Genomic DNA, 18,249 nt, shown 5'->3' on the forward strand with positions numbered 1-18,249 from the left:
CCTGTACCTGATAAACACTTCTGATAACAGTCCGCCTTGCACCGCCGTGGAATACTGTGCCCTAGTTGTGAAATGTTAATATATTTTTAGTGTTGGTGTAAATGCAAATGTTATAGTTATGGCCTATCCTATGTATGAAGTGGATTGGAGTGTATTACCGCCAGAACAAAACAGAAGGTAGGTAAACAAACAATGAATTTGGGTTTAATTCTTTATTTAATCAATTTTATTCAAGTTATTGCTCTCTTATCTCGTGATCTTGTTAGTTGATTGATAGGTCAAGAAAAAACGCAAAGTGGAAAAATTATTGAGAAAGCGGATGTCGACTTTTCGGAAATCAAATAAGTTTTCCACGTCGCGTTCGTTCAGAAATCATTTTTGGGGCTGTCATCCATTAACTTACTATGAAAATAATTATAATAGGTGACAGGTACTAGATAACAAACAAAGAGATATTACAACTTTGTTATCGGCCATTCAAATAAATATTAATTATAATTTTGTATATTCTAAATTATACAAAATTATTAAACAGTCTCTGAGTTGACCAAAAAATGGTAAACGTCATGCCCGAGGAGTCGGCCATGTTGAATCTTGCAACGCACCACGGAAATGTCAGCTGGCGAATATCGTAATAATTCTTCGTGTAATTACGTGCTGTGATAAAATATTTTGTCGTCGATTTAGTGTATAATTTAACCGCTTAAATTATATAATACTCAGAACGCATATTCATGTTTGAATTGGAAGTGAAAATATGACAGAAGTTAGCCAAAGGTGGCGTGCGATTTCTCTTGCATTTCTATGGTTTGTGACGAGATAAAATGCATAGGGACCTAACTAAAAACCTGTAAATTAGTCCTTAGTTCCTTTCTTTATGTTTTATAAGAGTGTTCAAGTGATAACTTCTGTAAACAAGTGTTTTTTCCCCGCTGATTTTTGTCCTTTGCACCTGCCCCAATCAAGAGCGATTACCTGTGCCACTAGTAATTCAAGACTCATCTGAATAACGTTAAAGGAAAACCCTAACGGACTCAAGATGAACGGCTCCGAATCCGGGTAAAAATTATGTTATTTACGTTTTTTAAAGGTTATAATAAAGTACTTTACTCTGCTTTCAATACATCAACATTATTTAGTTCAATCTCTTCTTCCTACGCTTTATCTTAAATTATACTTTCTTTTGGCTGTATTTGCCTATTTACGTACTTGCTAAAATGTTATTATTTATTTTATTATAACAAGCAGCTAATCTAAAAGTAATAAAGTTTAAATTATTCAATTACATGTAAACTATGTACTTATTTTAATCCTTGAACTTGTCAAAATCTGCAATCTCCTGACAGTGATCTACAAGTCTGCTTTTATATATTTTTTGTTTGACAAATTATCATGTACAAAAATCTGGAATGTAAGTTTATCGATTTATCCAAAGTGACCTTGACAATACATAATTAAGTTACACAAATATTAATACCTTATTAATATATGTAGAGGATTTGACACATGAGCATGTATTTGCCTGTTTGCTTTTATTATTTTAAGCTACTAACAAGACTATAAAGGCACAGATACTTTTAAATTATAAGCTGTGAATGCAATCCAACGTAAACATTATTTTGAGCTTTTTTACAGCCTTACTAGAATCATAAGATTTTAAGAAAATAAAAGAGATAATTTCTGTACAATATAATTATGTCAAGAGATGCAAAACAAATGACTTTTCATTCAAATATTTTAAAACCAATGTGATTGTTTCAAAATCTTTAATGGTACATCATGGTCACATTATAACTATTTCAGTCACCAGTAAAATTTGCCATCACTTAATAAAAATCAAATTAATAAAATCATTCTTCTATTTGAACAATTCTGCCTACAATCACCTATAATGGCAGTCAATAGTTCATTCTAATTGACTGTCGTGACATTGTTAGTCATTGTAATTCACAAATCCGAGTTTGGACAGTTGTCACACTCAACTAGCTGTGAGGCTAGCCTAGGGCTGTCTTTGAATTGAACCACATATTGGTAATTTTGTTGAACATCAACAGGTCAATAACAAATCTTTGTTTTATGAATAACTAGCTTTTGCCTGCGGCTTCACTCGCGTGAAATTTAGTTTTCACAGATCGTCAGTAGTTTTTGCGTGAAAGAGTAACAAACGTCCAGACATCCACACAAACTTTTGCATTTACAATATTAGTAGGATCAAGGATAATGAAGTCCAGTTAGTTTCTAAATTTATTTAGGTTCTGTTTCTTTATTCTCTGCAGTACTAATGCCTACATACAATACTACTAATTTTCATAGAATTTATTAATCAAAGACAATAAAAATCCTAATGTTAATGTTTTCTTGCAGGTTTAACCCGGCGTTTAATATTGCTACCATAAAGCAAGTGGTAAATGAGGCCATAGAAAGAGGTGAGTTCCGTTACAAATTATAGTGATAATTTTAACAGGTTAAATGTATTCAATTCAAATTAAATAAATATTATTTAAATTATACCCTATCTAATTAGCTCCAATTAGAAATTAACTTGCATAATTTCACATCTTTTTAGTAAGGTCCTAACACAATGCTTTTCCACACACTTTGTCTGTAACAAAAATTTTATAGAATTCCTTGCCAGCCTACTAACAATATATTAACTACTTTTTATACATTTTTATACTTTACATTAACCAATTATTTCAATGAAATTGTATTGTTGAAATAGTAAAATCAATAACTAAAATAACTCATACTATTTCTAGAAAACCAATTTATTTCTGAGAACTATTTGCCTTATCATTCTTAATCAATTAGAGGTTAAGGAAAACCAAATTACTAGCTCCACAGAACACTTGCTCAGGGTTCATTGAGAATTAAAATTATAGTTTGAATGTAATCTAGTCATCTGAATAATATTTGTAGTAAAATAGCCCTTATTTCTACCAGATAAGATACTACATTGTGTCTGTGAAGGAATGCCATTTGAACTTGATTGATAAATCAAAAACAGGACGTGATTCCTTAATCGGGCGGGCCCTAGCTCACTTAGGGCTGTGTTAGTGGTCTGTAATGAACGATAATATATGGGTCATTCCATGACAAATGTTACCGAGGGTGAAAAACTAAATATGTTCTATTCGCATTAAATCTGATGAATTTTGAAAGTAAACATTCCAAATTATAATGTGCAACAAAAAAAATCTGAAAGAAACAAGTAATTTTTAAGTTATTAGTCTTCAAAGTCTATACTTAAGTCAACTGTCTGAATGATCATTTTCTCTCTAATTATTGGTAATACGATTTTAAAAAAACTATCAATCTGTGAAACGTTTTGCCACTATATAATTCGAGGGTATTTATCATAGTATTGGTAGATAGCGTCATAGTCCCAAAAAAATTGATAATCATCAAGTTTTAAGTGTGTTTTCTTGTTACTTCGGCGATGTAACACCCGAAACAGAAAAACAGGTATTTGTTTTATTATTGTACCTTACACATGGATTAGGGTAACAATATTTGGTAAAAGTAAGGTCATGGTAGTAATGATTTCAAATACTAACTAATATCTGAGCATGATACTAATTTAGTATGTTTCTTTCTTGATTAAAAACTGTAACACCCGAAACGTTTCGGGTATTACATTTTTATTTATATGTCGATATTGTGTGTATATTGCTTGGAGAAGTGAAAAAGTATTACTGTGAGGGTCCTTTGACCTCCCACTAGCGCTGGCATCGGAAAAGGAGTCATATTTCTCAATTTAAGACTTTTTTGAAATGTCGACTTAACACTAAAATTAAGGTATTGCCAAAAAGTGTCGATGTTTGACATTTCCAATAAATATCGTAATTAAAAATTAAAGTAATGCTATTTCAAGCCAAAAACAATAGAAAAAGCTATATTCTGAGGAAAAATTAAACTTGAACTTTGTATATTTTTGAAAAAAAGCTGCTTCGTAATTTCAAACCAGAATTCGCTCCATTTGTGTTAATTTGTTGTACTCCTTATTTTGTAGTACCTACAGACTAATAAAACACCGATTTTATCGATAAAACGCTTTGAATTTTCGTACTCGTAACACCCGAAACAAAACCATTGTAACACCCGAAACAAAGAAAAAATTTATAAAAAAATAGTAAAAGGTTTTATTTAACATTGATTGTATGTTACATGGTTTGTAAATTTCATACTTTAGAAGTCCTGTAAGTTTTAGGTATGATTCCTTAAGAAAATTCGCTAAATTTCGAGTAAATGCAGCAACAGTCAGAACATAGAGGCAAAATCTCGTAACGCCCCGAAACGCACACTTTTCGACTTATATTTTCGTTATCCTACATTCTAAGCTGTACAAACTTTATTATTTAGATGAAACAACTAAAAACGGACAGATTAAGGCACTAACATTATTAAAATACTATTTCAAAATACATGAAATTGTTGAATATGTGTGTACGAACGTAACACCCGAAACGATGGAATGACCCATATTTGATTTATAATATGGTTCACTTGCTCCAAAATAACTTCTGCCCACGGTATTTCCCGCGCTAATTTCGATCACACAGAAGAAGCACGGATTATTAGAAATTATGGGTTCCCTGTAAAAATTACATATAACATTTTTCATCTCTTCCAGTTTTTTTTTGCCAGATGGTACCCTGTGTTCTTGTCCCAAGTCTAATCTGTTACCAAATTACCAAAGTTCATAATGCCTAGTTCCTCCAAACTCAATTGAATCCGATCATTCTGAAGAACCTAAATCTATTAGGCGTTAAAACGCTACAAACCGACACTTACCCATTTGTTTTGTAAATAAGACATTTCCACGATACAATTTCATGCTTAGTCCATAAGAGCACCTAATCAAATGCACTGATCCCCGCTTTATGTGTGTGTGTCGTCCGTAATAGTCGCGCCGGTTTCAGTGCGGATGCCCACTCCCACTCGGCTGCGGGACCTCATCCGTCAGATCAGGGCCGCCAGGACCGCGGCCGAAGAGCGAAGCGTGGTCAACAAGGAGTGCGCGTATATCAGGTCCACCTTCAGGGAAGAGGACAGCGTTTGGAGGTTGGTACTTGTGATTGTGAACAACTACGAATATTCAGGGATTTGGTATTTTTTCCCAAGGGTGATCAGTTCACAGCGACCAGCGTCACCCTCGAATCTATAAAGGTGACTGAGTTTCTTCGGCCACTTCTTCTCGGCACCAGCCCATGTATTGTCCAGGAGTGGTGGTAGGGCAAGCTATATTTGGGACGTGTATAAGTGTCTAAATACTGAATAAAGGCCGTGACCTGACCGTGTTTTCAGAATCCGAACTTCAGTTCGTTTGACGTTTCCTCCATGTTTTATACCTCGATGGTCCGTTCGAGGTCTTAACCTGTCAAGGTAATGAGCCGTTGACGCAAAGACCCGCCGCAGTAATCCTTCGAGGTAGCCCGTCGATGTAATAAATCATCGAGGAAATGTCACTCGAACTAAAGTACCTACGAAACTCCTCTCAGAAATAGATTCGAGCCTGTAAGGCTGTGACTGACGTATAACCCTTAATTTAAAAACCCCTGAGAAAAAATATCAATAATAACCAGACAAGAATACGAACGAACGCCCACGTACCTACGCGTACACACCCACTCAATCTTATAAAAGATAATAATAGATAGGACTTGCTGGTGCTGGTGGAAATCGCTGTTTTAGATGTAAATACTTGAACAGGCTTGCCGTAAGTGATATAATAAATTAACTTACTGAAGTAGGTTTTTTGTATACCTTACTTATCATAAAAATTTATTCAGCTGTTTAAACGAACGTAGATAAAGAAAACTTTGAACTGCATCACTTTATTTAAACACAAATAGTTTGTCGTACATATAGGCACTCAAGTTACATTAGAAATCGTTCTGTCTGAAGGCTAATATAACCGCATTAAGCCCGCAACAGTATTACATGCTAAAGGCCATCTGTTATTACTACGCCACATATCTATTAAATTACAAATTAATTTCACGCCTTCACCGTATTTTTACAAAATTTTCAAAATGGCAAAAATCTTTCTCCTTTTCGAAACATTCTAAATTAGAATGTATATTGCGCATAAGCTATGGCATAGGCTTTAGCTTTCTTTAATGAATTTCAAGTACCTAATGCAACAACCACACCAACGCGTGCAGATCGCCACCGCCGGCGCGATCACAGGCTAATGACAGGTCGCGCGACCCATGACAGTTAACGCGAACTGTCATTAGCCTATGCTCGCACCACAGATATGGATCGCACCATGATCTGCTAGTTGAAGCTTTACAGTTACCTTATAGTTATCCTGTAACATGATTAAAACGGGTGCCTTCGTCATAGCATAATTATACAATTTTGGGGACGCTGTGGTTCATAATCCATGAGCACTCTTGATTAAGTGCTACTTTTCCCGCTAGTTATCCTTATGAATAGCAACATAACAATGTTACTGTACAAATGGTCAGCTCATAAAGCTATTTTATGTCTATCTAAGAACACAAAGCAACTTTTCAGTCGGCTGGGGCCCTACCTTCCATTGTCTGCGCGGCGCGTAGGCGTGAAATACACCTACATTACCTTTGCTCTTTGTTTTACTACTAAAGATGTTCTTTTCTCGGTCTCATTTTTAATATTAAACCTCTTTCAACGTACGAAATCGTTGAACTTTAAAAATAGTAATGTTTACTTTACTACTTACTCAAATCGATCTGTCTACTAATTAGTAGTAATTTATTCGAGTATTAAGTTAACACAGTTCGATGTTCACGTGTCATTGAATCAACGTGGCCATTCATATTGATAATTCAAATGAGATGAAACAATCAAAACATTTGCTGTAGGTGCGTCACAAATAACAATAGGTTCTGCTAGTTCATTTGTTTACTACGCGCAACTGTGTGATGCATGTGTGATATATTTTATCCGTTACTAAAGCAATAATTATCTTTAGTTCTAAAAAAAGACCATGGTTATAGGTATAGGTAGGGCTTATTTGTATGGTAGTATCTTATAAAATGCCTAAACAGGCTGTGTGCTATGCATAAAACACCATTTTCTGATATGTTAAAGAAGTTTGGCCATACATTGTCATAATTACTGGAAAACTTCTATTCTTAATCCAATCCAAATTATTTAGTTTTTTGTGACTATGTAAAGAACATTAAAACACGTCCTTACTTCATAGTAACTAATATTAATAGACTAAACTTTGCGAAAAGACACACTCAGGATCATTCCTGAGTGTATCGCGAAGTTTAGTCTATAACCACGCAGCTAGGTCTTAACGAGTCAAGTTTATACGTGCCTTTAGGTCTCCGATAGAAAGAGAAAACAAAACACTACACTAACGTTTCGCTCGTGTCAAGGACGAAAGAAAACAAAACACTAACATTTCACTTATTCCATAGAAAAGAAAAAACAAAAGACTAACGTTATCCCCTTTCTCCAGATGCCGGAACATCGCGAAGCTGTTATACATCCACATGCTGGGCTACCCGGCCCACTTTGGGCAGCTGGAGTGTTTGAAACTGATCGCCAGTCCACGGTTCACCGACAAGCGAGTGGGATACCTGGGCGCCATGCTGCTGTTGGATGAACGCCAAGATGTGCACCTACTCATCACCAACAGCCTGAAGAAGTGAGTAATCGTAGTCCTAATTATTACACACGTCAATCCTAAGTATTAGGTACTAGATGCTGGAGGATACCAGTCTGGAACACGTCGCTAGTCCACGGTTCACCGACAAGCGAGTGGGATACCTGGGCGCCATGCTGCTGCTGGATGAACGTCAAGATGTGCACCTGCTCATCACTAACAGCCTGAAGAAGTGAGTAGCCCTAAATGTTACACACATTTATTATATGCAGGATACCAGTCTGAAGCTCGTCGCTAGTCCGTAGTTCAGGAGCAAGACGCAAACTGTCTAGTAAAGGTCTTTACCAATAGCCAGTAGAAATGAGTAGCCTATCAAGGTAACCGGAGTGCTTGGATATCATTGCCCGTCCACTGAGTCCACGGTTCACGGACACTACACGAACTGAATAAGTAGCTCTTATCGTTCGTTCGTTTCAGCCAAATGACGTCCACTGGTGGACAAAGGCCTCCCCCAACTCTTCTAAATACACAGTGAATTTAGAAGATCCCTATGTAAAAGTACTAGCACTAAAAATGTAGTTTACTGTGAATCGTGACAACTTTGTTACATTAGGTACGGTTACATCAAGGTTGCAACGCAACTGTCTTCATTGAGCAATTTCATCGTGAAAAAGTCTAAAATGCCGTAAATGATTTATAAATATTTGGCTTTTAAGAATTTTGCGGAAAAAAACTAATTACCTGCCCACCTGAAAAAATATCAAAGCTTGCTGTGTTTTATTTCGTGAATTTTAGGGGGCGTTGACTTTTAGATTAAAATGGGGTTTACTTTGATCGCAGATTTGGTAATGGATACTCAGAAAAAGGTCGTTCCTTTGAATTAATAAGTGGACGATCTTATTTGGGAGTCCCTTCGTGTTTTTTGTGAATAAATAATGAAATACGTTGTAAGACCAACGCCGCGAGGCGCTAACCAACTACATCAGTAAATTGATGGTGTCAAATTATAAATTATGTTAGCCTCAGCCGACGTAGTTCTATCATTGAATATTACAATAAAAAATCCAGATCGAGAAAATCCCCGGGATCGTTGATCAACGCAATACGAGAGCCTAGGTTCAATTCTCAGATAGGACACACGAATTGCCGTTTTTATTGTGCCTTATTTAATTTTCTTTTAGTACATTGCAACAACCTGATTATCTGAAAAGAATGTGATTCCGTGCTCCGGTGCGCACGTTTCGGTCCGATTGAATCATGACAGACACCTATATGGCGGCTCAAGAGACAAGAAATGTTGTAACCGCAAAAGTTATTAAAACAAAAATTGAAGAAAAAATAATACTGAGGAGAGCAGACCGAGTTTAACAGGGCTTACGCATTTTTAATAGAAGCGAGTTTACTGAAAACTGCACGATTTGATTTGCTGTTAATCCTTTTAAAACATACATATTTGCTCAAAGATTATTTAATTTGCACACAGCTTGTGGCATTTCAATAAAGTCACCTAGTTTTACATGCACACTTTCAGCTGAAAGTTACATAACTCTGCGATAGTTCACTCGATGTCGTCGTACTGAATACCAACGAGGCACTGTAGTGACAGTGTTTCGTTATAATAACCATTTCCAGAGATTACGTGCGAAATTGAATGTCTCTAACATTTTATTAGATTGCTGAAAAGCGGGGAATGTTTTTATTTTTAGCATTTTGTTGTATTTGAGATGCCATTATATTCGCTATCAAGTTCCGAAGTTGATATTTGACGGCTTTACCAAATTTTGTAGAACATAACCGTTTGATTTTTTATTATTGTTGACGGTCTAGATATCGTAGATTTCGTTTACCAATGTGGTTTATATTTTATTACTGAATTAATATTTATCATAAACACTAGAATTGACTCAAAATATTTACAAAAAATACACGCCTATCGCAATTTGAGTTATTACATCAACTTGCCTGCAGAACTAGTTACTGCAAATGTTAACCAAACACGGGTATGTGTTTACATAAATTAAGCGATAAAAACATGGGCGTATGTACGGGCCGGTAATAGCTGCTATGCGTTAAGGTGCTCTTACATATAATTAAATTACATAATTCAGAGTAACTTTGTCAATTGCTTATGACGTCACGTAACGGAAACTTAGAAATACTAATGCAATTTAAAAAAAGTAATCCCACAAAATTAGAAGCATCACTCAGGTGTGACTTTTTGATTCTTTACCATAGATAATTACTAAATCACTGCGAATTGATCTAACGTGCTTAGCTCAACTTATATTAGTTTAGGTACGAAGCGGATGAAATTCTGGAGTGAAATTCAATTAGCTAGCGCACACGTAGCATATAAGTATAGAAAGACGCTCTAGCTACGAGAGCCAAGTTAATTGTACGACCGTGTGTTTAATAGCTATGATTATGTTACATTAACTTATCTAGTAAAATTTTTTATAGGTGTGTGTAGCGCTTAACTACTCAGTTATCAGCGCCTGAGATATTGGGGCGGCACGGGACGAGGGTGTATTTGAGACATCAAACGTCAGTGAGACTTCAAGTTTCTTTCAGATTTGTATGTTCTGTCACGTCATAATATGTTAATACCACCCTCCCGTGCCGCTCCATTACCTGGCACTGATTCTGTTAAGCCCTAGACTTATAATATGCTCAAATGTGTATGACGACTCCAATTGAAAATTCATTAGAAAAACGGCAATCTAACTCAAACTGCTAACGCTATAGCTCACTTCAGAGCTGTTAAAATATTCCACTGCTGTCTAACAATGCATACAGCCAATCTAGGTCGTTGACCCGAGCTAGCAGTCTGGTGTAATTCCATCCCCTAATATCGATTGTCCAAAAACCGCGGGCACCTTGACTTACCTTCGGCCACTCGTCCGCGTAATTACTTTAACCGTACCAATCTGTTATTAAGCTAATGTATTATGTTACTTTTGTTCATAAATAATGAACATTTATTTGTAAGAGTGCTTTCTTGAAGGTGAGTAGAGAGAGACTAGAAAGAAAGTATAGAAAAATAGACTAGAGCAGTGTTTCTTGACCTGAGGTCCGGGGAGACCTGGGGGTCTGAGAGTTAGTAAAGTAACGATAAATACAGGTTTCGTTCGCACAGTGTTTTAGAAACCCTCAAAATCGGACATGATTAAGTTAATGCCATGAGTCGATAGCGTCTTATGTTTCAATCACAAGAGTGAAACTCACGTGTGCTCATTTTACTTGGTTTTTGAGAAAAAAATTGTGAAAGTTGGCCGTTTTTAAAATTCCTAAAAATGAAAAAAAAAAATTTTTTTAATAATTAAAAGGGTTTGTAAACTTGTGATAAAGCTGATTCAATTGATCATTAAAAGACGCATGTATTGTACTTTATTTCATTTCTACAAGTCAAGTAGTTCCAGAGATTTTAATTATTTTTCATTATTTAGACTTTATTTTTTTTCTTCCATCCTAAATGGAATCCGCAATTTTATTTCATACTGTACAATACTTTGGTATAGCCTCTATATAGAAATGTTTTTATCTTTCGTGGATCGTGTCTTGTACCAGAGATGTATGAATTTCTTTTTTTTTATTTTCGCCTATACATTTTTTTATAGCAATGTTTCATCGACGCATTGGAATATGACAAGGCGTTTTAAAGAATAATTACAAGGGGACTTCGTCGTCAAAAATACGTGTCTCCCGTGCCAAATACATTGTGTCGTTTATATTATTATGGACTTTTCATCCTCTGTACTGTGTTCGGTATCTCAGTATCTTCGGTGTCTTGGTGTTCGTGTTGGCAAGGTTGAAGTAATGAAAGTACTGCTTTAGAGAAAGGTATTCTTTTCAATTTAATTTGCTAAATGGGTTTTAGCAATCGCCCTACGAGTGTGGACCCCTTCCCGTGCCACACACAACCCTTCATCGGAGTATAGTTAACGTCAGATTATATTTCAATGCGTAGATGAAACATTGCTATAAAAAATTGTATAGGCGAAAATAAAAAAAAATAAAAATTCATACATCTCTGGTACAAGACACGATCCACGAAAGATAAAAATATTTCTACATAGAGGCTATACCAAAGTATTGTTCAGTATGAAATAAAATTGCGGATTCCATTTAGGATGGAAGAAAAAAAATAAAGTCTAAATAATGAAAAATAATTAAAATCTCTGAAACTACTTGACTTGTAGAAATGAAATAAAGTACAATACATGCGTCTTTTAATGATCAATTGAATCAGCTTTATCACAAGTTTACAAACCCTCTTAATTATAAAAAAAAAATTTTTTTTCATTTTTAGGAATTTTAAAAACGGCCAACTTTCACAATTTTTTTCTCAAAAACCAAGTAAAATGAGCACACGTGAGTTTCACTCTTGTGATTGAAACATAAGACGCTATCGACTTATGGCATTAACTTAATCATGTCCGATTTTGAGGGTTTCTAAAACACTGTGGTTCGTGAAAAGGTCACGACACTGACACTGACACCAGAACACCTTAGAACGTTTGTTACGAGTATAATGCTCTAGCTCAGGGGTAGCCAACCGGTCGATCGCGACTATTAGTCCATTCGATCGTGGCAAGGCAAAAAATACTACATGATTGTGTACTAAACTATGCTGTTTCATTTAAGATTTCAAGAAGTATGTAAGTGGTAGATGCCCAGGGATCGTAGTAGTAGATCTTATGTCTAATCAAGTTGGCCACCCCTGCTCTAGCTAGTCTAGACTATAACCCACCTTAAGTAAAACATAATGGGTTCGTTCTTTCGTTTCAACCGAAAAACGTCCACACAAAGAATGCCAAGAATTGGAAATTGACCCATCCTGCGCTGCCCTTTCGTAGGTTCAATTCTCCTGAGTCAATCATATTTTTCACGTCTTAAAATGTGTGTTTGTCCACAGTGACCTCAACAGCAACACTCAATTCGTAGTGGGTCTAGCGTTATGCACGCTAGGCGCCATTGCGTCACCAGAAATGGCGCGAGACCTCGCATCCGAAGTAGAGAGACTGATCAAGTCTCCAAACGCTTACATCAAGAAGAAGGCAGCCTTGTGCGCCTTCCGCATCATCAGGAGGGTGCCGGATCTAATGGAGATGTTCTTACCGGCTACGAGAAGTCTGCTGACGGAGAAGAACCATGGTAAGTCATAGACGATATCCGTAAGTCAGTATCTGCTTAGTTCAACTGGTAGTATCACGGGTATTTTAGATTGTCGGTGGTACAGTCAGCAACGAAAGTTGCCGAACAAAATAACTTTACAAAAGATTCTAGACACATGAAATGTACATTTAAGTTACTGAATATAGCTAAAAACAAAATGTATAACAGTCTTCAGTTACATATGAACCTTTATAGTGTGCAGGTGTTTTGAAAATTTGGATGTGTTCATGGACTTTCGTTGCTGACCGTACCTATACTCATATTTTTCATAGTTCTCTCAGGTCAGATTGAGCAATAGGACCACGGGTTATTCTACTACTACTATCATTATATTTACAAAGGTCTGTGATTCGTGTATAAACCTGGTGGTTGTAGGATCAAAGCCCGCAGCAGGCAAATGTTAGTGCAAAACTGCGATTGAACACGAGCGTGTATACCCGGAGTTATGAACGTTAATTTTCTTTAGCTTTTCAGTATCTGTTTATTGTGTTTGTGGCTAAACTGCACTTAGTTTTTCAATACATTTATGTAAACTCAAAATTACAATACAAAACTTGCTATCTAATTTTCTATATACCGTCTCTTATGACTCAGTAGATCAGTGTGGCAAGTAACTATTGTCAACATTGATACACAATACAAACACTGGAGTCAGCCAGTCAATCAATCAATTAGTACCATCCATCATTTGTGAACGCAAACAATAGAAAATCAATGACATCGGCGATCAGGTGTATCATTAACAATGGATGAGGGGATTCCCCGAGAATAGGACTTGGAGATAAGAATTTAAGTATTTTGAGAACTGGAAAGAGTTTTTGCTGTAATTCTGGAATATGTTTTTCTGTATCATGAGTAATGAATTAATGATTCTGTCGGTGGAAACTTACGTAACACTCACTATAGTTTCGCCTTCGTTTTCGTTGTCAAAGAAAATTTGTTGACGTCACCCTAGCTTGGTAATAATTATTTCAACAGCCTAAAGTTTTTTGCTGTGGCTGCCCTTGGTAGCCATTTTGAAATTCTACAGAAACTTCTAGGATATAGTTATGTTTCTATTCATAAAGTTTGTTTCTAGATTGATAAGACATCTATTACGTCATAAAGTAAAACAGCAGTCTCACAATAAGGTGCTAAATAATTAAATCTACGCAATACATAAATTTGCAATAACGTCTGCTGTTTAGTTTTTTGATGTAGTATGTACATACTAAGGGTAACAACCTAGTCCATAAAATCACAGTGTATTAAAATTTGTAAATCATATTTTGGCTGTAACCTGTTTTGTACGTCTTAAATAAATATATAAATAAATACCTAAGCATAAGTAAGGCCCAGAACAGACGGTGAAACGCAACTGCAACGAAACTGCAACTGCTAGTTACTTTTGAGTTGCATCTAAGTTTTTGCCATAGCGTCCGTTGAGAGACCACACATGACGCGACCAGTTTGAAACTTTCAGTTTCAGTTTCATTCATTAGAATCATCAGAAAGTTGCAGTTTCGTTGCAGTTGCGTTTCACCGTCTGTTCTGGGCTTACTACGGGTTGAGCGATATTCTCTCCGTACTGAAAAACTGTGTTACTACAGGGCTTACGATATTTATTTGTATAATGACTGCAGAGTTGCCCGGGCATTTACCGGCCCGTATCTCCTTACAGGTGCTAATATACCCCAATTTAGTTTAACGTCTGGTCTATAAATCAGCCCGTAAGGCCTCAGCCTCAAGTTTAGCGGGCAGCGGGGCGGGAGCGGCGGCGGCGCGGGAAACGCAGACCCGTTCTCGAAACAAGCGGGCAGCTCGCGCGGCGCTTTAGCGGCGAAATGTTGTGTTCGGGATTGTGTTGTCGAGATATTTGTTTTTATTCGCAAGCGAAATGTTTGAACAACGGCGACAATTTTATTTCGATTCAAATTTATTCCTAACGCTCGATTTATTGTGGGCAAAAGAAGGAGTGCGCTGCCCGCTCGTTGCCCGCTCCCTCGCCGCTGCCCGCTCGTTGCCCGCTCCCGCGCCGCTGTTTTCGAGAACCGGTCTATTTGATTTTATGCATAAGATCCTGCCGCTCCCGCGCCGCCGCCGCTCCCGCCCCGCTGCCCGCTAAACTCGAGGCTGAGGCCTAAAAGCCTACATTTGCACGAAACAAACGCGTTGTTCGCTAAGTGGAAGTAACAGAGAGAACAGACAAGAGTATACAAACAAAGTACGAACAAATCAAGCTAAACGTAGAAGCTTCTTATGTAGCTGTAATAAATGCTATCCTACTAATATTATAAAAATGCGAAAGTTTGGATATCTGGATGGATGTTTGTTAGTTACTCTTTCATGCAAAAACTACTGAACGGATTTTGATGAAACTTTACAGTATTATTCTTTATAACCCAGAATAACATACAGACTATAATTTATGACGATCTGTGACAAGCTAAATGTCACGCGGGTGAAGCCGCGGGCAAAAGCTAGTTTTACAATAGAACTGTTTAGTCTGTTGTGCTGTTGACTTTACACTAATATTATTAATACGAACGTTTGTATCGATATTTGGATGTTCAAACTCACGCAAAAACTAATGTGGGACGGATTTTCAAGAAACTATGATCTTTCACATATGCATGAATTTGGCAAAAGTGAAACGTTTGTAGGTGGAAATTCAACTGCCTTTCAAACTTTTTACTAAGCTTATACCTGTAACCTTGTTTGCTGACACCTAGTTGTCACCTTATCACTTCAGTGCCCCTGATTGGTTCTCCTTGACATTTCCCCTCAACTACTAAGCAAGTGGACAGTATTGATTCTGACACCGACATAATTACGAAAAACTGGGTTACAAAATGCCACGTGACTTTTTCTAGATTCAAGAATATTTGATCTAATTTTTAGATCCTTTAAAGTTGTTCATACACAAAAAAAAATCACACTTCTAAATCCTTCATTAGCAGTTGAAAACAATCTGAAGTTGTTAATTAGCTGCATTAATGCATTTATAATTATTGCTAGCTTATTATTATGATCTGATAACCCGTGGCATTTGGTTTTAGGCTTTACAACGGAATTTTATTTGTTGAAATTGCCAAGTAAATAAACCCATTATGTGATAGGTCCAACTACATACAACACAATTTACATGGCTGAAAACTCCTGCCATATCATACAACGTTTGCCCCCAATGGGAATCGAACCTGTAACCACAGCGGCCTTATTAGTCCAGTACTCAAATCGGCCATAAAACACATGTAACTAACATTTTCGTATTTCCTCGCAGGTGTTCTTATCACTGGCGTTACGCTCATCACCGAGATGTGTGAAAACAGCCCAGACACACTCAACCACTTCAAAAAGGTAAGTTGTCAACCAAAACTGTGCCATATCACCACTGTATAGAGCTCGTTTTGTTTGCTAGCGTTTAGGCTGTGCGCGCGCGTCTGCGAATCGTACAAATGTTTGCCAAAGATAAAAATGTTATCGTTTTGATGCGCGTCATTTTTCTAAAACACACGTCGTTGGTCATTTCAATGTTAGTTACAAGTTCATTGAGAACAAAATGAATATTATTCACTTTTGAAAATGTCGTATTCGTTATTCATTCACATTTTGCGTGGTATGTTAAAGTAACGAAAACTTCAACATGAGCATACATGATTCATAAATACGAGTTCGTTAACCTGATCAAGCAAGCCTTCACAAAATTGTAACTCATTATACTTTTAAATTGCTGAATATGCAATTATAAATTAGAGCAAAACGTTTATGGCGCCAAGCAATCTGGTACCGACATGATTAATTTATGATATACTAATTTATTAGTTACACAAACATTATTATAATTTTTAATAATTTTATGAGGCTTCTTTCACCAACGCGTATCAGCTGTTTATTAAAACTTGCCTAAACCAGATCTAGTTACTAAATAACTGTTCTTATTAACAAGATATATCTTAAGACTTTGAAATAGGATTTACTTTTTTACTTTTGACGGTTTTTTGCCAAAGACATGGCAAAAAACTATCGATGATGCCATTCCAGTGCCTTGCGACATGTCAAACCAAACACGACTCATGTACACATGCATAACTTAACGAGGTGAGATCGAAATAAGTGCTGGTTCACATTATGTTGAGCCGACAATTTTGTCATCGAACGACTGTCGACAGATACACTAACAGATAGTGTTCACACCTAAAATCGTACTACTGACACACTTTCAGTGGTTTCAGAGCAAAAACGATAGGTGGAGAGTAAGATGCAAGACAAAAAAAGATGTCAAATAACCTGGCCAAACTTCCAATAAATTGGTCGCTATAACCGACGATTTTATGTAGTCGCTCGTTCTAGTAACAACAAATAGTTATATTGAGTTCCATAAAAACTAGGAAGCGAAAAATCTTGATCATTTCAAAAAGGTAAATATTTTGCTATTTGCTATGTGAACCATTGATTCTCTAGCAAATGGCATCAACATCTTAAAAACGCCCCAAAATTAGTTATACGGTAGTTACATATTATAGCATCCGACATATTTATCGTCCTCCGGTAAAATTGTCGTCCCAACACAGTCTGAACCGGCCCTAAGATCTACCGATAACAGACCCGATCGGACAAACCGGTCGTTACTCTCGCCCTGTTAGACGACTGCCAATTAAGGCGGGTTTACGATCAAATCAGCGGGCAAGCTGGCCTTTACGTTACACTTTATCTGCTAGTTATCTAGAAGATAAAATAGGTATAGACAAGTGAACATTATAAGCAAGATACAATATAAAAGTCTTAAGCTAAAAGTATTCTGTAGAGTTTTCTCCAAGATAAGCTAGGTATACAGGTGGACATTATAAATAAGCAAGATGCAATATAAAAACATCGACTTCATTGAAAAGTATCTTAGAGTAAAAGGAATTTACGTATGACGTTTACTGATTACAATAAACATACTTCGTGAAACAATGTTATCAAGTAAACGTAGAAGTATATAAATAAGTAAATACTTCTGGATACAACTCGTAACAGTCCAAATTAAAAGTATGAATGACTATTACAATTTTACAGCTACTTCTTGTATAAATGTGCCACTAATAATTATAAATTCTTCCTTGCATAATATTTTGCAATAGTTGAATGTTACACATAAATAGAAATTATATAATTTATAACTTATACAGTTATTATAACTGTCTGTGTGACCGCTTAATTGACAAATAAGTATTAACTATTATAATGAAATCATCATTAGTTTTACCGTTCTGTAAATATTAATCGAGGTTTGATTTAACATGTAAAAATATAAATACAGCGATTTAAGTCACTAATCGTTTGTTTGTGTTGTCCCGTAGGAGAGCGGACAGCGCGAGGTAACCACAAACGCTGATCCATGCACTTTGATACGTTATCATCTGATGACATTGTACGAATAGTACGACCGAACGTTTTTGATACTTTACGATAAAAACTTTAGCTAGAATGACATGTTTTGTGTA

At 36.3% G+C, this 18,249-nt stretch overlaps 1 protein-coding gene across 1 annotated transcript in view; it reads left to right on the forward strand.

Moving 5' to 3' along the window:
* Nucleotides 1–15: 15 nt before the first annotated feature.
* Nucleotides 16–18,249, forward strand: part of LOC135071684 (AP-1 complex subunit gamma-1) — a 38,622-nt gene continuing 20,388 nt past the window's right edge. The window contains exons 1-6 of the mRNA XM_063965462.1: nucleotides 16–177; nucleotides 2,365–2,426; nucleotides 4,908–5,064; nucleotides 7,460–7,648; nucleotides 12,522–12,760; nucleotides 16,044–16,120. Coding sequence (XP_063821532.1) covers nucleotides 119–177; nucleotides 2,365–2,426; nucleotides 4,908–5,064; nucleotides 7,460–7,648; nucleotides 12,522–12,760; nucleotides 16,044–16,120 — 783 coding nt within the window. The 5' untranslated portion in view covers nucleotides 16–118. The remainder of the gene's footprint in view (nucleotides 178–2,364; nucleotides 2,427–4,907; nucleotides 5,065–7,459; nucleotides 7,649–12,521; nucleotides 12,761–16,043; nucleotides 16,121–18,249) is intronic.

Source organism: Ostrinia nubilalis, chromosome 5 (assembly GCF_963855985.1).
Source record: "Ostrinia nubilalis chromosome 5, ilOstNubi1.1, whole genome shotgun sequence".
NCBI classification, from domain to species: Eukaryota; Metazoa; Arthropoda; class Insecta; order Lepidoptera; family Crambidae; genus Ostrinia; species Ostrinia nubilalis.